The sequence below is a fragment of the Megalobrama amblycephala genome, linkage group LG11 (assembly GCF_018812025.1).
Source record: "Megalobrama amblycephala isolate DHTTF-2021 linkage group LG11, ASM1881202v1, whole genome shotgun sequence".
NCBI lineage: Eukaryota > Metazoa > Chordata > Actinopteri > Cypriniformes > Xenocyprididae > Megalobrama > Megalobrama amblycephala.
The window spans coordinates 25,880,127-25,901,688 of record NC_063054.1 but is presented as its reverse complement, the minus strand read 5'-3'; the positions used below and the strand labels follow the sequence as shown (position 1 = coordinate 25,901,688).

Below are 21,562 nucleotides of genomic sequence, written 5' to 3'. Positions count from 1 at the left end.
GAGAAAAAAATGATTAGTACTTATACTTTTAATTATTACAAAATTATTACAAACATGATTGTGAATTGTGACAAAACACTAGCTTTCAACATACAGTACATAGCATACATGGAGGTGATTGGCTATAACTTTTATATTGGAGAAATTGTGTCTTCTAGTGGACAAGAAAGAAACCAGGTCAGTATTCAAGGAAATATGCATAATTATGCAGGAAATCTTTCCTCAAGGGGGCGCTTGAAGTCTCATACTGATGCCCATTCATTATTATTAGCGTTCTTGTTATTTGTACACTGAAACAATTACATGTTTGTATACGAATACTGTAAATGTATACATTTTAATCTATTATTTCCAAAGTATCTGACATACAAATGTAAATTTGTGTCAACAATATGTATAAAATATTCAATAAAAATCCTCATCTATAAAACAAATGTGATAAGACCATTATGATAAGCGCTAAGAAAAGTAACAGGTTCCATGTGATGTCATCATCACACGCGTTTTCTGCAGCTATATGAACAAAGATAAGAATTAGATTCCCTTTTAATCTCTTCGTAGCCGATGATTGCAACCAACTTTCAAGCAACAGCAATGGGCCCATTTTCTTATGCCCTATTTTTGCCCGTTATAACGTTAGTACTTATATGGAAAAGTTCACTAAATTCAATTTATTGCTGATTGTCCTGTAAGCATATGTTCTGTCCATTTTATAACGTTTTATTCTGCTTTTTGATTTATTTTTATCATGTCCTCTAGTACAGGTAGCTATTTTACTGCCAACTGAGACTCGTTACTGCCAATAGATGTCGCTATTGTGCTGTCTACCAAACATAACGAGGTCTACCAGTTGATTAATATTTAGGTTAGCACAATCTCATAACTTTTAGAAATAGAAATTAAATGCTGATTTAGTACATTAAGTCACCTTAAGTGTTTTTCACCTTAAGCGTTTTAAAATATCCAACTGTCTAGTGAGTGAAATAATGCAGTATGTGCTATATATGGATCACAAGTGCCCAAAACTTGCATTTTGTTCACATGTTTGTTTTTCTTTTGAGATGGAAAATGTACAGGCCTGTGCTGCAGTTCTAAGGTTGTTTTGCCCTCCATGTCCCCCATGCAAGTCAGTAACTGAAAACTACTAATTGTCAAGTGGTCACCTTTATTTATATAGTGCTTTATACTATACAGATTGTTTCAAAGCAGCTTTACAGGGATAAACAGGAAAATGATTCAATGATGCAAATAGTTAAATTCTGTAGTAAAACACCTCTAAAAGGAAAATAGTGTCAATGTTTAGCTTTAATAACGGTGTAAAGTCCATCAATTATGAAATGAATTCAATTCAGCTATAAAGCAGCTCTACAGAAAACAGTGATGTCCTTGTCATCATCAAAATGTGACCCATATTGACATACAAGCAAAAATATATCATGTATCAAACTCCCCCCAGTTTCGTCCCAGTACTCAATAACTGGAATATCACTCAAGCACTCAAATTAATAAGTTCTCTTTAATAAACACCTGGCAGACATTTTACATTTGGTGCAACAAGAACTTATTGTTTCATGGGACAAATAATACAATGTCACACCATAAAATATATGTAATTAAAAATGTAACAAATTTCAATATAGATAATTCAAGAAATTCTAATCCCCTCAAAAATCTTAAGACAAATAAAACAAAAAGACATTATCTTTGGTCAAGTGCTTACAAAACCAGAATATAAAATTCTCTGATGGTAGAAGACCATCTTTAAGGAGTTACAAAGATCCAAAATCTACTTTACAAACTCTCTCTTATTTCACAAACACAGACACTTGGGTCTGATCAATGTAACATAATACACCAATTCTAAATATCCACATTAAAACGAAACACCTTGTGCATTAAAGCCTGAGATAAAAGACCTGGTTCAGTGACCAAACATGTAATATGGCTTCACGTTAAGGTCAGGAACCCGTAACTGAGATACTTAATAAAGGAATTAATCATATGACCCATCCTACACTGCAGCCAGCCTACAGTAGATCTGAGTGGCAGACCATAAAGTTTTAAAGATGATAGAGTCATGCTTTGGCAGTGGTGCTGTTGTAAACCATCTGTTTCTCTTCTTCACTGTATGCTACTGGAGGACTGCTGGTGGCCACACGCTGATGCTGATGTTTTTTTCTCCTGTTCTTGAGGAAAAAGTAACCCAACACAGCCAGAACGGCCAAGATGGCCACAACCAAAACCACAGCCAGGGCAACAGAAGCTGAGGGAGGAAAAAAGAATTGTCTAGAACATGCACTGCTTGAACTAATGGCAGGTTCACACATACTCAGTTTGCAGTATACTGCAAGTATGCGGTGCAGATGCAGCACAGGCTCATTGTGCTTTCACATATGATGCATTTGCAGTGTGCAACTGATCCGTGGCTGTATATCACAAACACATCTTTATTCATTATTTTTATTTCAAAAGTTGCTCCTGAAAATTTTTTTTTCAGCATTGTGATTATCTTTGTACACAATAGAGTTACAGTCTTTCATAGACATTCACATGTAAATGCACTAAATTTAAACAGATTATTCAGTTTATTACTTCTATAGGGATATATTAAGTAGCTCAAGCAAGTGGCAAAACATTTAAACAGCCTACTTTTATGTAATATTTCAAACATTTTAAGTTAAACTTAAAATTAACAAAAACAGCTTATTCTCCTGCCTTTCTTTTGCATTTAAATCTTTATACAAGAAATACTGCAGGTCATAAAGAACTTTGTTTTTCCACCTCAACAAAGTGAGGAGTGCCATCCATTATATCACCTTGTTATCTAAATGTAAGGTAAGGTGTAGTTTTCCTTGCTTCACCCTGCATATCTCAAATTAGGTTTTAATTATAAACCTCACAAAAATGTATTTATGTTTAATAAAAAAGCAATGAGGTACAAGAATATTATTTTAAGATATAAAAAAATATATATATAATGTTTATAAAAATAATAAAAATATGATTAGATATTACCTGACCGGGTTTCCCCTAGTTCCTCATCACCCATTACAAACAATCCTCTAGCAAACACATCCTTTTCTACAAAGACAGACAACAGAAATATACATCAAATCTATACTTCAGCCATCATCACTAATATATCTTGTTGTTTAGACTTGAGCACCATTCATACCTGTGACACCTGAGCAGTTGTTCATGCAGTTGTCTGTTGTTTCAAAGTTGTTGTCATTGCCATCACAGCCACCATAGGTGAAGCGATGACACTTTTTGTTAAGAGGGTCATAGTACCAACGAGTAAAACTGGCTCGACAGGGGCCCGTAACAGGGGGATCTGTGCAGTGGGCTACACCATCATAATAGGAGAACAGGATTAGAAGAGAATTAAAGCTTATGAAGAAATAAGCAATCTGTTTAATGCACAAACTGTTTGTGGGATAACAAAAATAAAAAAAAAAAACACTAGAAGTTGATCAATGAAAACATGTTTATCTAGAATCAATAGTAATAAGGAACAATAATAAATAATACAGACATAGTCTACCCTAAAATTCCACTATGCCATAGCTCTCATATCTCATAAGCATTTCCACTTATTCAAAATGCTGTCATGATCAGTTATGTGATGTGAGAGAATCAAACTTTGCTCAATGCATCTAAAAGCCATATTTCATAAAATATGCAATGCAAATGTGGGGAGGGAAATTTGGTCTGTTCATTACACAAAGCAATGAAATTGCTTCAAAAGACTTGTATGGGCTGTCTTGTTTTATATTCAATGCAGCTTGACCACCCTATTCACTTTTTATTATATAGACAAGAATAGCCAGGACATTCTACTAAATTTCTTCTGTGTTCCATGTAAGAAAGAAAAATCATAAAGTTTCCAAATGACATGAGAGTGAGTTACATATGGTGGTTTAAATTTTGAAGTGAATTATTTCTTAATGCAGCTCTTGCTTACCATTTTGAATATCAATAATTTCTGATCACTTTCTTCATTCCAGTCAGCTCATGTTGTTATGAAAATATTTGCGTAATGCGCAGGTAAGATGATGTAAAATAAGACCAGCCTTTGTCTGTGCCGTCTTGAGTTCTTCGCTAAGCTTTCATCACTTGTGCTTTTATTCTCGTGCACGGACTCATTAATTAAACTGAACAAACAATCAGAGTGATCTCTCTAATTGACAGCGATTCAACATGCTCAATCGGACAAACTGCTGCCAACATGAGCCCAACTACAGCCGATGTGTGGAACACACTGCAAAAACGAACCCGACAGGTGCTCATTGATGGCCCACTATTGGCTTTGTGTGTCATGGCAATTCAATTATAATTTCTCATCGATGCATAAAACTCACCTTTTTTATTCACCCCAATCTGAAGAAGTCGACTCAGGCTTTTATTCACTAAAAAGTCAAAGAAGTCAAAATAAAAACTGAGTACATGTCATGAGTCATGTTTGTGTGTGTGGTTATGGTGCAGTGTCTCACATTGCTCACAGTTCTCCTCATCAGAACCGTCGCTGCACTGCCGCTGTTCATCACACTCAAACTCTTTCTTCACACAGCAGCCGTTAGAGCATTTAAATTGGTCTTCTCCACATGAAGAAGAACAGTCTGTATCACACAAAGACAAAAACACAGAATGAGATGAGCAACAAACTCTAGGACAGTGGTCTCAAACTCTGTTCCTCAAGGGCCACAGCCCTGCAGAGTTCAGCTCCAACCAGCTCCAATTTACACCTGCTTGAATGTTTCTAATAATCATGAAGACCTTGATTAGCTGGATCAGGTGTGTTTGATTAGGGTTGGAGCAAAACTGTTCAGAGCTGTGGCCCTCCAGGAATTGAGTTTGAGGCCACTGCTCTAGGGAAAGTTTATATACACAGTACAGTATTTGACTGAGGGGAGATTGATAGCAAATATACCTTCCGTAACCACCTTTCTTGACTCTCCACCAGAGTTTACTGCAGACAGACAACATTTGAGAAGACATTACTTACTAATATTCCATGAGAGATTGAGGATTTAATCAAGGAAATGTCTTAAAGGGGCTCTATGTAAGAATGACACCCAGTGGTCGAAATGGGTACTGCAGTCCAAATTCTAAATATTGTTTGCCCCGCTCCCTCGTTCAAAGACGCGGGTGGACACACAACAAGAGGGAGCACAATTGTCAATGAAAGCTGAGGAGACTTACACACTGTAAGCTGATGAGTTGATTTATCTGTGTTTTAATATGCTGTCATTCATAGAGATTTTTTAATGGATGCAGAGGCTTTTTAGGTTGGGTAGAATCTGCGATTCTCTGACCCAGTTTGTTTGCTGGTTTCCATGGCTGTTTTCCGCCAACTGGCAACCTGTGATGTCGAAATACTATTGGATAAACTGGCAGCATACGGTTTCGCACAGACCAAAACAAAGACAGACATTCCGACACGGAACGCACATTTCAAAGTAGAATATCTGGCTGTAGCATTGTTTTTCTGAGAAACATGTAGGTGAACTTAGCATGTTTCCTAAATATCTGCAAACATATTGGGGTATTTTTATGCTTTATTAAAGTAAAAATCTTACATATAGCCCCTTTAAAGGATTAAAGGAATACACATGGTTAAAAGTGTGTGGGCACCTTCTAATTAATGGGGTTGTTTATTCTAATGATTTCTGTGAGGACAAATCCAAGAAAACGATGTCCTTTCAACATCGCTGCCGCAGATTGGCGATAACCTTTTCTATTACGGACAGAATATGAATATGAATGCTAAGCAAGATCCCTTTAGATGTTTTGTGTGGAGTCTGGTGTAGATGAACTTGGCTGGCCTGCAAAAGTCATAGACATGAAACCCAACTGGAACACAAACTGAGCCAAGCCCATTTACCCAGCATCAGTGCCTGACCTCACTGATGCACTTGCGTAGGAATTAGGGCAAATCTCTGCATCCATGTGCCAGCTTATAGTGGAAAGACCAAAACAGTGTAAACTATTATAGTAGCAAAGAGAGGAAATAATGATTTTTTGCCATGTTTTTGAAATTAAAGGGAAACTCCAACCAAAAATAAAAAAGTCCATATAATGCAAGTATACAGGACCTTTTTTAAACATCAAAATGCGTCAAATGCGTGTGATGGGTAGGTTTAGGGGGTAGAATATACAGTTTGTACAGTATAAAAACCATTACGTCTATGGAGAGTCCCTCCAAGGATAGTGAACCAGACGTGTGTGTGTGTATAAGCCACTACTTCTGGCCAACTTTTAAATGTGGGTTCAGGAGTTCACGCTTGATGTAAATGGCAGAAAGTTGCGAAGCGTAAAGTGATGCAGAAGCAGAAAACTCGGCAGGGTTTCACAACAAAAAATAAATAAATCAAGCTTTGCAATGTGTTACATCAAGCATGAACCCATGGTATGGAAATGAGAGTTTAAAAATATTTTTAACCTATCGTTTTGCTCAAGAAGATTAATCAACCGGGGTTGCATTGTTTCTTTTTGCATGGTTTTTGAAGTGTCAGATTTTAGGTATGTACCCACTTGCAATATGTGGACACACAGAGATGGATTATTCTTCTAAAAACGTTTGTTATATACATCTGGAATGGCATGAGAGCGAGTAAATGATGGGAACATTTTAATTTTTGGGTGATGAAACCCTTTAAATGTGCAAGATACAAGCATCAGTGAGGTCAGGTTTTGAGCTTGCTGCTACTCTAATTCATCCCAAAGATGTTCTGGAAGGGTTCAGTAGGGGCCAGTCAAGTTCTTCACTAAAGTCACCCAAATGTATAGTGCATCATGAAGGTATTCATAATGTACATTATAATGCATTATATCTTTTCATAAATAACTGTAACCATAATATGCATTATAATATTTGCAGATTCCTTGTTACATCTGAAATTGGTTGTTTGTCATGTGTTTTAATGTATTATACTTTCTAAAAGCGTAACAAGTATTATGTTGTATTTTAACTGTGGTTACAATTATTCATGAGCTCATACAATGCATTATAAGGTGCATTACAAAAATACTTTAATAATGCATTATATATAAAGGCTTTAAGTACAGTGTTACAAATATTTTTTATAGACCCACTTTGTGCACAGGGGTAATGTTATTTTAGAACACAGAAAAAGTTGCATGCACAGCATTCTCTAAAATGTCTGCATGGCCATATAGAGCAGCTCAACCAAAATTATTTACTCACCCTCATTTTGCACTCATATGCTGTAATTTTTTCTGTTAAACACCAAAGGGGAATTTTGAATTTGTATTGAAAATCTTCCCATTTGCAGCAGCTCTTTAAATTAAATATTCTGCAGTTTTGATGTCAAGCTGTATAGGAATCAGACAAAAAAGAACTAAAGATGTTCCATGTTATTGCCATCCAACCTGAAGCACTGACGCCACATTTGATTTGAAGAACTGCAGCAGAGGTAAAGATAATTAATAAAGAACAAAATTTAATTAAATTTTCAGAAGAGTTGAAGAGTAGTATGGACGTTTTAATGAGGTGTAGTAAATCACCAAGTGAAGATTATTAAAAATTCTCTTTAGGTATTCCATTGAAGGAAAAAAGCTGCATACTGGTTTGGAATAACATACATAAATGAAGACTTATTTCCTTTATTCCTATAGTGTTCCTTTAAACCTATATTACAACACTGCTACAAAACAATGAGATTTGCATTACCTTTCGTGTTTTTACAGGCATTTAAACACTCCTGTTCAGAGAGATAGTTGTTGCTATTCTCCTTACACCCTCCAAAGAAGAACCGCTCACACTTGCTAGATGCAGCATTGTAATGCCAACGAGGGAAAGAACCTCGGCAGGGTCCCTCCTTTTTAGGGATCAAACAGTGACCTAGTGGGAATTGGAATAGATTAGAGTCATGACATCTAAGAACAACAGAAAAAAAAGATTTTGTAAAAGATAGAAAAGAAAACATAGCTGTTGCGCATTGTGAAGTGGTTGCTCACTGGCCCAATCCAAAACTCTCTCTTGACTCTGGCAAGCAGGACGGGGAAGAGAGCCGTGAGAACAGATGAACTTTTATGTTCGTGTGCGGCAGTGGGCTAAAAAGTGCTTGTCACCCGTTTTGGTTTCCGTTTTAAATTTTATTTCTTGATTAAAATTTATGTTTAAATTCAGTCGGTTCCCACCTCCTCCTTCCCCACATTATGAACAGTGACTCCTTTACACCTGCCATTAACATGCATTTCATTTTCGTATAATACTATTTTTAAGCCAGGAATTACACCTTTTTATACCTTCAGTTGTGTAAACTGAAACTTTTATCATTTACCAAATACTTACCAAAGTATTAAGGCATAATTCAAAATGCTTTCTGACATTTCTTGCATTTCCTTCTTTACGAACCCTTCAGTTAAAGATGTTAATAAAGATTAGAAGAGCATACATGTTAAGAAAAAGTTCTGTATGTAATCAAATGAAATATGATAAATAAAAAGATACTGTTGATTAACTTGGGTGAGCAGATCACAGTATCATAGTGTCTGTTGTCACAGAATAAAAAGAAAAAGCCAAAAAACCTTCAACACAGCCCTTGAATGACCACGTAGAGTGATACAGTTTACGATTATTTGCAGTGTACATCACAAGTAATTTACGTAACTGAATGCAGATAATGAAAATGCGTTTGCATTCACAACTTCCATAAATGTGGTTAGAATCTTCCCATCTGCAGCAGCTCTTCAATAAAATATGCTGCGGGTTTGACATCATGCTTTATGGTAGCAAGACATACAAGAACTATAGATGTTTTATCTTATTGACATTCAACTTGCAACAACTGAAGCCATATTTGATTTGAGAATTACAACAGACAAACAGGTTCTGGGTTCTAATCCGCCCTCAAATAGTTTATTACTTTTTTCTCATCAGTGATTGTATATCAAGAGCAGGGTCACATTTGTGTGCATTTTATTTTGTGATTTCACAGAAACGAATAGCGAGTCTCCGCAACGGAGTTAAGTGATAGACTGAAGCGCTCATCTACGTATGTGAAGACTGAGCACTAAATGGTTTAGCTCCCCAGTACCTGAGCGAGCTCTTAAAGCATTATAGTCCCTCACGTCTATTGCGATCTCAGAATTCAGGCAAGCTGATAATAGCTAGAATATCAAAATCAACCGCAGGCGGTAGATCCTTCTCCTATTTGGCAACTCTGGAACAATCTTCCTAGCATTGTTCAGGAAGCAGACACACTCTGTCAGTTTAAATCTAGACTAAAATTGACTTAAAATTGGTTCAATTGATAATGTGTTATGTGTATGCCAGGTTAAAGGGATAGTTCACCCAAAAATGAAAATTTGATGTTTATCTGCTTACCCCCAGGGCATCCAAGATGTAGGTGACTTTTTTTCTTCAGTCGAACGCAAATTATGATTTTTAACTGCAACCGCTGCCGTCTGTCAGTCAAATAATAGCAGTGGATAGGAACTTCAACTATAACAGTAAATAAAACTTGCTTAGACAAATCCAAATTAAACCCTGCGGCTCGTGACGACACATTGATGTCTTAAGACACGAAACGATCGGTTTGTGTGAGAAACCGAACAGTATTTATATCATTTTTTACCTCTAAAACACCACTATGTCCAACTCCGTTCAGCTTCCTGTTAGTGAGGTCAAAAAACGCGTTCTGACGACGGAAGTGATGTCTCGCCCATATACTTCAATGAGCGCGAGACAACACTTCCGTTGTCAGAGCGCGATCAGACCTCACACACCGGAAGCTGAACGGAGTTGGACATAGTGGTGTATTAAAGGTACAAAATGATATAAATACTGTTCGGTTTCTCACACAACCGATCGTTTCGTGTCTTAAGACATTAATGTGTCGTCACGAGCCGCAGGGTTTAATTTGGATTTGTCTAAGCAAGTTTTATTTACTGTTATAGTTGAAGTTCCTATCCACTGCTATTATTTGACTGACAGAGGGCAGCGGTTGCAGTTAAAAATCATAATTTGCGTTCGACTGAAGAAAAAAAGTCACCTACATCTTGGATGCCCTGGGGGTAAGCAGATAAACATCAAATTTTCATTTTTGGGTGAACTATCCCTTTAAAGAGATGCGTATCTCTTTAACCTGGCATACACATAACACATTATCAATTTATATTTTCAAATCCGTTAAAGGATTATTAGGCTGCATAAATTAGGTCAGCCGGAACCAGGAACACTTCCTATAACACCAGATGTACTCGTTACATCAGAAGAAGAATGGCATCTATGCTAATATTAGTCTTTCTGTTTATCCTGAGGTTTACCGTAGTCAACCGGATCCGGGCCGTATCCAGGTGAGACCAAGGACCTGTGCCTTGACACGACCACAACGCAGCCCTGAAGTATCAGCAGAGATTGAGTCAACTAGATCATCCACTGTGAAGGCCTCATCAACACGTGGCGCAGCTCCTCAACAACAGTCAATACCGGCATGATGAATACGATCCTCAACTGGATGGAACTGAAATAAATACTTTGAATGTTGTGATCCTATCGGACTTATGATAGCAACCTGAGTCTTAAAGCACTGTTTGCCAGAGGAGAACTAGCCCCCCGACTAAGCTTGGTTTCTCCCAAGGTTTTTTTCTCCATTTTAACACCTATTTGCCACCTGATGTCATCTGTTGGAGTTTGGGTTCCTTGCCGCTGTCGCCTTTGGCTTGCTTAGTAGGGGACACTTGACATTTGATATTCAACAGTGCTTTGATCTGCCTGCATTGACACTATTCTTTAAGAGCTGGTGTGCAAAATAATGTACCAGTTATCAATGTAAAGCTGCTTTGACACAATCTGCATTGTAAAAAGCGCTATATAAATAAAGGTGACTTGACTTCACTGAGAAGAGAACATTGTCCTGCCACTGATAACAGTGGAAACAAACACTCAACATGATTTAAAAATAAATAAAAACAAACATTGCAGTGCCAAATTGCTTCTTATTTAACATAAATGAACGAATTGCTTTTCAAATGGACATGTTTCTTTTGTATTGGGTACAACCATGCCGCAAGACGTTTCAAAAAGTGGTGGGGACAATATTGACGCTGGCAAAAAGTGGTGGGGACATGTCCAACCCGCAAATTACGCCTATGTGGAGGCCATCATTTTCTAGAATGGCATCCGACCTGGAGTCTCCAAAACCCAGGTTAAAAAATAAACAAAATAAGTACACTTCTATAATGTACTTAAAGTGCTCTATTTTCATGCGCTAATTTTGTACTTAATATACTAAAAATGATTCTTTAGTACTTCTTGAGATAATCTTAAGAACATCTAAGTGTACTCAACTATGCTATTTTGAAACACCATGGAATATGAACTAAAATGTGTTTTAATATACTATATCTGTATATATACTATTTCAATAACTTGCACACAACACAGGGAGGCTTTATTTAAATCATTGAACTACAGAAAGAAACAGTCAGTAATTAAATAAGAGCAAATTGCAAATGATTGCACAAATAAATACAATAGAATAAAGAGGCAAATGGCTTTAAGTTTATTCATGTAGGTCTAGCAGTAGTATTCAGGTAAGAAATACTACAGAAATTAATGTAAAATAACACTGAATATTTTTTTGTAAAAAATTAAATATTCATGCTTACAATTAAAGTTACAAAAGATATTCAGTTAAGAGCAGCGAGTGATTGTCTCTTTATCATTTGTTCTTTGATTAACTTGACAGACAGAAGCAGGAATATTAGACCTCTGTCACTTTAAGAGTTTATGCACGGATCCAACATACTGTTACACAACATGTGTTTCCTCTCAAGTATTTACTCAGCAAGACAGCATGTTTTTAAGCGAGCTATGAAAAAGAAGTCAATTTGGTATTCGTGAGGTGTTTGAGAATCGGCCTTATGTTATGAGACCGCCACTCATATTGATCAGTGGTTCGCACACTTTTGGTGTTGAGCACGAAACCTGCCATATAATGACTAAAATTATGCACAATACAAGCACTATTCAACCGGAGTGAATGAGACAAGTGAGTGAGAGGGGGCAGCTGTGTATCAATTCGCCATAGGAGACAGAATGCGCAAAAACCTCGGCCTGTCTAACACTTGATGACTGCTGTCAATTCATCATTGTCAGTTAGGAACCTTTGATACCAACCTTTTATTTGAAAGCCACATTTCTAGCATATGTAAAATTGCATTTTGCCAACGACATATGCTCTCAATGACGAATGCGGAAAAATTAGTTTAACCTCAAGGCTAGATTATTGTAATGCTGTACTGTGTGATTGCCCTGCATGCTTAATAAACAAAATCCAGCTGGTCTAAAATGCAGCAGCTAGAGTTCTTACTAGAACCAGGAAGTATGACCATATTAGCCCAGTTCTGTCAGCACTGCATTGGCTCCCTATTAAACATTGTATACATTTTAAAATCTTGCTATTTACTTACAAAGCACTAAATGGTTTAGCTCCTCAGTGCTTGAGCGAGCTCTTAACACATTATAGTCCTTCATGTCTATTGTGATCTCAAAATTCTGGCCTGTTGATAATACCTGTTACTTGTATAATAAAGCTACTTTGAAACTATCTCTATTGTATAAAGTGCTATATTTTTTTTTATTTTTTTATAAAGTGCTATATAAATAAAGGCGACTTGACTTTCTTATGTGTAGTTGTTAATAATAATAATAATAATAATAATAATAATATTTAATAATGTTATCCATGTTATTATTATTATTATTATTATTATTATTATTAAACCCAACCTTACAAAAGCACAATAAAACAATCATCATTAAACAATCATTATTACAGCCTGGACAGACTGGATACAAGTATAAAAATAATCACTTAAAAGCCTGCCTAAAAATATGGGTCTTAAGGCCAGACTTAAAAACACGAAGACTTTCACTGTTTCGCACATCCTGTGGCAACAAGTTGCATAAATAAGGAGCTGCATGACTAAAGGCTCATGACCCCATAGAAGTAGTGCGAGTTCGAGGGAGAACAAGAGTGAGTGCAGAAGATGATTTTAAAGTACGAGCAGGAGTGTAAATATGAAGAACGTCAGATAATTATGAAGAGGCAAGATTATTAAGAACATGACATGACATGTTTATTTGCAAGTTCATTTTAAATTTCAAGATATTGTTGAAACCTGCACATGGGAACAAAGGTTTTGGCACATGTTCAAGATGCAGGGGTGTAAACAAAGTTCCTAATGTGCTCAAGGCATTGTTTGTATTAAAGTGGCCAAATCATGCTTTTTGTGTGTAATATAACGGTTTTTGTAATCTGCAAAGTTTTAAAGATCAAAGTGCACAACAAATAGTGCACAACAAATAAAGTTATTGTCTCCTGAAAGAAAGAATAGATTATGAACTGCCGAAATGAGACATCAGCAATTCCAGTCTCATTTTCTGAACCGGTGGAGTTTGGGTTCCTTGCCACTGTCGCCTCTTGGCTTGCTTAGTCGGGTACACTTAATATTCAACAACAATATTACTGATCTGCCTGCATTGACACCATTGTATGAGAACTGAAATGAACTGAATGATGACATCACTGTTTTATCCAGAGCTGCTGTATAGATAAATTAAGTAATGATTTTTACATCAGAAATGAATCAACACTGAACTTAAGCTGGACAATGACACTATTTTCTTCTTGAGCTGCTGTACAGCCAAAACAAACTTTGTTACATTACTTTCCTGTTATCACTGTAAAGCTGCTTTGAAACAATCTGCATTGTAAAAAGCTCTATATAAATAAAGGTGACGACTTGACTTTCTGTTACATACCTACGTAACAATGTAACAAATTTGCCTATGGTCTTCATTGGGTGCCCGCAAACAATGTCTACTTTGACACTGGAGTTGTAGCTGAGGCCTGGAAGAGTTTTGTTCGTGTTGTCGACAAGCTGTTTTTAGCGCTGCAAATTGACCTTGCATACACTTCAAAAGAATGAGGACTAGCACTGGAATTGATACGGAAAAAACTAACACCATTATTTAAAAATATCTTCATTTGTGTTGATGAACGAAAGTCTTACAGGTTTGGAACGACATGAGGGTGAGCAATTAAAGGGTTAGTTCACCCAAAAATGAAATTTCTGTCATTAATTACTCACCCTTATGTCGTTCCACACCCGTAAGACCTTCGTTCATCTTCGGAACACAAATTAATTTTGACGAAATCCAAGAGGTATTTTCCCCCATAGAAAATCAACATAATTACCACATTCAAGGTCCAGAAAAGTAGTAAAGACAAAGTTAAAATAGGCAACGTGACTACAGTGGCTCAACCTTAATGTTATGAAGCAACGAGAATACTTGTTGTGCATAAAAACAAAACAAAAATAATGACTTTTCAACAATTGGCCAACACTGTTCACGTGAGCACCAGTGTTGCCCAGTCAGCGGTTTTCCCGCAGAATTGGGCTACTCTAAACTGTTGCCGAGGGTTGTTTTTCCATGTCCGCTGATTGAAGCGACTCCAAATAACTTGATATTTAGCCCATGGAATGCAAATTTTACTAGGGGAACCCCGGCAAAAACGCGGATTTCACCCCTGAAACGCGATTGGGCTGGTTTTGGGCTAGTTTTGACTAGTGTTGTGGAAATTTGAATTTTTCATATGATTTTTACCTGTTATTCTTAAAAGGGGGAGGGTAACTAACGAATGTATGGCTGAAAATATGCCTGAACATTTTTTTAAATTAGGTTGGAAGACCCCATTTTTGGGAATTGAAAGGGGCTAAACAATGAGTGGCATTAACAGAATTGTGTGAACATAACATGTTGAACTATTGCAAAGAAATGTTTTCTATCCTGTCTAAAGTTTGTGTACAGGTGAAATCAGCTCAAGGAATTCCAAATCACCACTGAGGTTGGACAATGACACATTGTGGGCTATGAAATGGATTTGTTGTGATAAGATGTTATACAACTAAGATGGTGCATGCTATATGTCTGTAAAATGAAGGATGCTATTGTTAGCTCTATGATTGGGTGATGCATCTTAATTTGTTGTTTGTATGAAGATCAGAGATGAAGAGTATAAAGGTGATGTGATAACTTAGATTTGCTTGTTTTAATATTTTTATTATTATACATTTGATCCTAGTGAAACATGTAGTGACTGATTATTAATGAATGTTAATAAGGGGGAATTGTTGTGGAAATTTTAATTTTTCATAAGATTTTTACCTGTATTCTTATGAAATATAATGTTGGCTTAAGTAGTAATGTTTAACATAGTGTTTAACGTAGATGTTAGAAATAGAAAGAGCAAGATATGGTATGGGAACATGCAAGATGCATGTTAAAAACATGTCTGTGCTAACAATGTGTGGAAAGTTAGAGCCACTAAGAGGTGTTCCTAATATTGTAAAAGGACAGAGGCTTCAGCCTTGGAGGTTAGAGATATAAAAGTGAGGGGAAGCTTTCGTTCTTTGTCTTACACTCTGCAGCTACCTGTGTGCCTGTATGACTGCCTGACCTTTCTTGCAAGAAATAAAACTTTCGAAAGGCAGATGTGTTTATCTCTTATGCAGTAGAGTCGGGTTAATTTTTGCCACAACACTAGCAATTGGGCAGATTTTGTTATGAAAACCTGGCAACCCTGGTGAGCACCATGACGCATACGTGTGATGCTGATGCAGAAGCTGGCCAATAACGAGTTCTGACGTAGAACCCGGAAGCCTGCACTGTATTCTCATCGCTTCGTAACATTAAGGTTGAACCACTGTAGTCATGTTGACTATTTTAACAATGTTTTTACTACTTTTTTTGGACCCTGGATATGGTAATTACATTGATTTCTATGGGGAATTAAAAAAAAAAAAAACTCTTGGATTTCATCAAAAAATATCTTAATTTGTGTTCCAAAGATGAATGAAGGTCTTACGGGTTTGGAACGGCATGAACTTAATGACAGAAATTTCATTTTTGTGTGAACTAATCCTTTAATTGTAATCAACCATCAAAAGGAAAAAGAGAATGGCCCTTTCCCAAACAGCACAATTCATATGAACTAGCAGTCTTGTGGACTTAAAGGGATAGTTCACCCAAAAATGAAAATTCTGTCATCATTTACTCACCCTCAATGCGTTTCAAACCTGTATACATTTATTTGTTCTGTTGAGCAGAAAGGAACATATTTTGAAGAAAGTTTGTAACCATGCTGCTTTGGGACACCATTGACTTCCATAGTAGAAAAAAAAAATATTGTGGAAGTTAATGTTCCCCAGAACTGCTCAGTTTCCCACATTCTTCAAAATATCTTCCTTTGTGTGCCACACAATGAAGACCATCGCCTTTCTGTTAGAAAGGTTACAGAAGGCTGAGAATGCCACAAGTTAATTAATCTTTGCTATTTGCTGCAATTCATTAAGTCCTTGCTGAATTGTGTGTTTACGCAGAGCAGTTATCCATACTGCGCAACTGTGACTCAAAGCGTGCAACACGTCAAACCGGTTCTGCACATTCATAGAGGGAGCGGTAAGCCTTCTCAAACAATAAAAACAGAGAGTCATCCCTAACATATCACTACATTATGGAGTTATTTGTCAGCCTACGACATTTAGACGTCTGAAAACCTTAATATCCTTCCTTTTTAGATTTATTCATTTAGCAGATGCTTTTATCCAAAACGACTAACAAAAAAGGAAAGTCACAAGCGGTTTGCCATAACAGCCAACAATATTAATAGTAAACAATGACAAGTTCAAAAAATATAATCTAGATTAGTAGACAACTTTTCCAAGTTAATCGACTACTTATTGGTTTCATTTGGCTCAACTATTTTACTATGGTATTCCTAAACATTTACAAACATCACAGGAAGGAGAACAACTCCATAAAAGAGGAATGAAATAATAATAGCTTTGTTTCTCATTTACAGTGAGATAAACCCTGAGCCATATTCATAAAGGTAAAAGTCTGGGAGTGGTTGGGAAAAGAAGAATCAAAGATAACACTCACGCTCAGATTGCTCAGGAGTGAGAACCAAAACAGTGACTTTAGCTGAATCAGAATGGTCTGCTGAATCCGTCACTGTCAGTTTGAACTCATACACCCCAGGTATCAGGTTGGACACCTTTATCTGGTCCGGCAATTCTGTTTTCTGTGGAGCAGTTGTTTTGAAACAGATCAGATGTTGGGTATTATCCCAATATTGCCATAAAACAACGAGTCATAGGTGACCAAAATGAGCAAGTCTGTTGCCACTTGACATCCGATCAGGGTCTTGAAGCTAAAGCAGTTTAGAACACATTGGGTAACGTGCTCTAAAAATTGACATTTCATTCCACCAAATTGCTGAATTAAAATGGTCATTAGTCGTAATTAAAGGGATAGTTCTTCTTTTTAAATTAGTCTTACCATCATAACTGGAAACATAATAACATAACCACATCAACATTAATATCATAACATGACTGCTCATATTCTCATACCTCCATCTGGACAGATTCAGCTCCACGGATGAGGGTCCAATGGTAGTTTACGATCTTCTTATCATCCCAACTCTCAATGCCATTCAGCAATACCTCCTCATGAGGCTGGACCACCACATCCCGTCCAGCATTGGCAATAGGAGGTTTGTCCTTCTTATCTGAAGAAAAATAGTCATAGTCATATTATTGTTGAAATGACAATCACTCAGATTTCAATAAGAATAAAATTAATATAATTGCACCTTGCTTAATTAAAGACAAATAATACATCTTTAACATACAGCTAAAAATGAAAAGATACCAGAGGTACCATTTCAGGGATCTTCAGATCAAAACCCTTAAGAGAACCTCTAGGCACCCAAAATGGAACCCATAAAACCTGAAATACATCATGAGTACACTGAGGCACTTTCAAAAGATGCCAAGAGATTCTCCAGAGGGTTCCACTAATGTGGCAGTCTGAGGGACCCCAAACAGTGCCTTAAGTATTTGTGGATGAATGCAATTAGTCTATGTACCCCTATACAAAATTACAAAAAAACTGAAAGATTCTTAAAGTGTTTGAAGGAGACCTTATGTTTATTTATATTTTACTACTGTAACACTTATAGTACACTGATGCTGGAGCACTGGGACAAAACAGTCTGAATTTTTTTTAATTCATTTTATGTTAAAGTCAGCATGAAACGAAAGTTTCACATGAATCGTGACTTTAACAACATAATCAAAAATGTGAATGCATGGAATAAAATTTACCACTTTTGCGGCCGTTCAGGTAATGTTCATAGACTGAATCCAATATATAATTTGTAAACCCCTGCTTTTGAATAAATCTACAGACATATGTATGCTTGTATAAGCAGTTGAAGAGAAAGCAGCCGTTGTTGGATATCTTCTCGTTTCCGTCCTCAACGAGAGCCAGGTTGCATCTTGGATCTCTGCAGCACTTAACAGTGCACTCGTGCGTACGCTCTACGCTCGGGTTCGCCAGGAAAACGGCCCCATCCTTGATCGACTCTTCCGTGTCCAGAACAAAGTCTTCCCGACCAGCCGTGAAAGTTCTTACACACTGTTGGTCTTGTGCAGATATCTCGCTCTGGGTTTCTCCGCCAAAATCACCGAGAATAAAAAGAAAGAACGCGAAAAGAAAAAAACATGAACCCATTTCTGATGGATTTAAAGGGATCCTTATGTGAGATACTTGCGCATGCGGTCCAATCCACTTTAGCTGTAGTGTCAACCGAATTGACTGGTAAAAATCGAGATCAGTCGCTTATTATCGTTTCTTGTCACGGGTTTCCTGTCGAAAGGTGTCTACATTCATCTGATTTCTTCCTGCTTCAGCGCTCAGGTGTGTGTTGTTTTTACCTGTGGAAGCGAGGAAATTAAGCGGTGACGTAGTCTGCGGATGTGTCTCAATCGCTTGTGATTTGCCCTACGTAGACAGCATTTTGGCTAGCAGGTGTCTTCCCACTTCATTTCCTTTTTTAACTGAATTTAATTAAAGTTCATTTTACATTCCATCTATCCCAAGAAGTTGACTTTCTTTTTGGTCCAAAATTGGTCTCAGTCCACTTACCTTGTAATGTAGCCTACAGTTTTCTTCCCTTTGCCCTTGTGTCTTTAAAATCACAATGAAAGAAGGCCTCTGGGTTTCTGTGTGCAACTAAAACAGTGTATTGCATTAATTTACCAAATATGGACTAACTTTCTTAAAGGAATAGTTTAGCCTACAGAAAATTAAAATGCTATAGGCCTATTTACTCACTGCCTTTCATGATTTTCGGTCTTTTAGCTGTGGAGCACAAAAGAAAATGTTAAGCAGAGTGTTGCTCTTTTATAGGTTTTGTCATTTTTGGATTTCAGTTAATTTTCACTATATGGAAATAAGCAGTGAGGCTATAAAAATAGGGAACTGTGCTAACTGTTCTGGCAGACCAAGCCAATGGCTTTGGTCAGTCACCATTTTAATAACATTTAGCTTTTCTATCGTAAACCTACATATTGGACTGTATATAGGGGTTGCGCAATCTAACTTCCATATTCTGTAAAACAGATCAGATTACTTCCGGTTTAGGTCTTTTGCATGTGCTTCATGAAAAAAATTGCTGTTTTATTCAAGATAAATTAAAAGGAGCAAGCAAAGATGAGCATAACTGATGTCCCCCGCATGCAGATTTATATTTAAAAACTTTTTTCATATTTCTTCTTCAGATATTTAATAGAATAAAACACCTATAACAATGTAAACTTGGTAGTTTCGCTGATTACCTTTAAAGTCCATAAATATGCCATCAGTTCATATTGCTGTTAACACTTTCTCTGACAAGCGGATGCAATGAGACTAGTTTTCCGTTCGACATATACCCTATTGGACTCTAGTTGGGAAGACTTGTTTATTACTTTTCAGATGTATGTAGATATAAAATCTTCTATAATCTATAATAATATTAAACATATTTCATGTTTCCTCCAAAGATTTTTTTTCTTGAATATCAAGACAGGCACATAAAGAGGTCAGAACAACATAAATGAATTGTGTGGCACAAACTCTTCATTCAACATCAACACTCTGTCACATATAGCAGAATATGTCAGAAACGACAAGGAGGCAGCTTCACACAATACAATGGAGAGTCAATGGAGAGGGTAAGGGTTGGATTGTTTCCCCCCCCTGGGCGTGGTTTTCAGATTATGACGTATGTCGCTCTGTCTCTATTGGCTGCAACCTATGGCGGGCCGGAAGGTCCAAAAATATGGCTACCGACTTGTCGCGGGAATTCACTATACAATTGCCAGCAGCCACTGAGTTTACCACTGATAGGCCACTCTCCTCACGCAGCTGACCACTGATTCTCCTAAGATGGCGACTCACTTTCCGCAGCGTACGAATCACTTTCCTCACGCAGCCGGCGACTCACTTTCCTCAGCCGGCGAATCACTTTCCTCACGCAGCCGGCGAATCATTTTCCTCACGCAGCCGGCGACTCACTTTCCTCAGCCAGCGAATCACTTTCCGCAGCGGACGAATCACTTTCCTCACGCAGCCGGCGACTCACTTTCCGCAGCCGGCGACTCACTTTCCTCAGCCGGCGAATCACTTTCCGCAGCGGACGAATCACTTTCCGCAGCCGGCGACTCACTTTCCTCAGCCGGCGAATCACTTTCCGGAGCGGACGAATCACTTTCCTCACGCAGCCGGCGAATCACTTTCCTCACGCAGCCGGCGACTCACTTTCCTCACGCAGCCGGCGACTCACTTTCCTCACGCAGCTGGCGAATCACTTTCCGCAGCCGGCGAATCACTTTCCTCAGCCGGCGAATCACTTTCCTCAGCCGGCGAATCACTTTCCGCAGCGGACGAATCACTTTCCGCAGCCGGTGACTCACTTTCCGCAGCTGGTGACTCACTTTCCTCACGCAGCCGGCGAATCACTTTCCTCACGCAGCCGGCGACTCACTTTCCTCAGCCGGCGACTCACTTTCCTCACGCAGCATTGACTCTCCTCACGCAGCTGGCGAATCACTTTCCGCAGCCGGTGACTCACTTTCCGCAGCCGGCGAATCACTTTCCTCACGCAGCCGGCGACTCACTTTCCTCACGCAGCCGGCGACTCACTTTCCTCACGCAGCTGGCGAATCACTTTCCTCAGCCGGCGAATCACTTTCCTCACGCAGCCGGCGACTCACTTTCCTCACGCAGCCGGCGACTCACTTTCCTCACGCAGCTGGCGAATCACTTTCCTCAGCCGGCGAATCACTTTCCTCACGCAGCCGGCGACTCACTTTCCTCACGCAGCCGGCGACTCACTTTCCTCAGCCGGCAAATCACAGCATTGACTCTCCTCACGTTTCTTTTCAAATACTGTGATGATGCAATAACTAACTACATCTAGTAAAGTTTATCATCTTTGTGTTGTAAATTTTTTTTTTTTTTCAAATGCTCATAAAAATGAAATAAAATGGGTTTTTTGTTGTTGTTTTTTTCTTAAGCATTTCAGAATTAGCCTTTTTTCATAGTACATAATACACATTACACAGTTCTATACACGGTTGCATGAATCAAGCAAATTCAGATCCATCAAACCCAAAAACAAAACACAAAAGTGAT

The 21,562-nt window shown here is 37.8% G+C and overlaps 1 protein-coding gene across 1 annotated transcript; it reads right to left on the bottom strand.

Moving 5' to 3' along the window:
• Positions 1-1,497: 1,497 nt before the first annotated feature.
• On the bottom strand, positions 1,498-18,799 carry spint1b (serine peptidase inhibitor, Kunitz type 1 b). The gene is made up of 10 exons (XM_048206978.1): positions 18,208-18,799; positions 17,452-17,609; positions 16,979-17,120; positions 7,694-7,864; positions 4,931-4,969; positions 4,494-4,619; positions 4,362-4,409; positions 3,176-3,346; positions 3,016-3,081; positions 1,498-2,263 (listed from the first exon to the last, which is right to left on the bottom strand). Exons 1-10 carry the CDS (start codon positions 18,614-18,616, stop codon positions 2,076-2,078), a joined length of 1,518 nt encoding a protein of 505 aa, XP_048062935.1. The 5' UTR covers positions 18,617-18,799; the 3' UTR covers positions 1,498-2,075.
• Between the last annotated feature and the right edge of the window lie 2,763 nt (positions 18,800-21,562).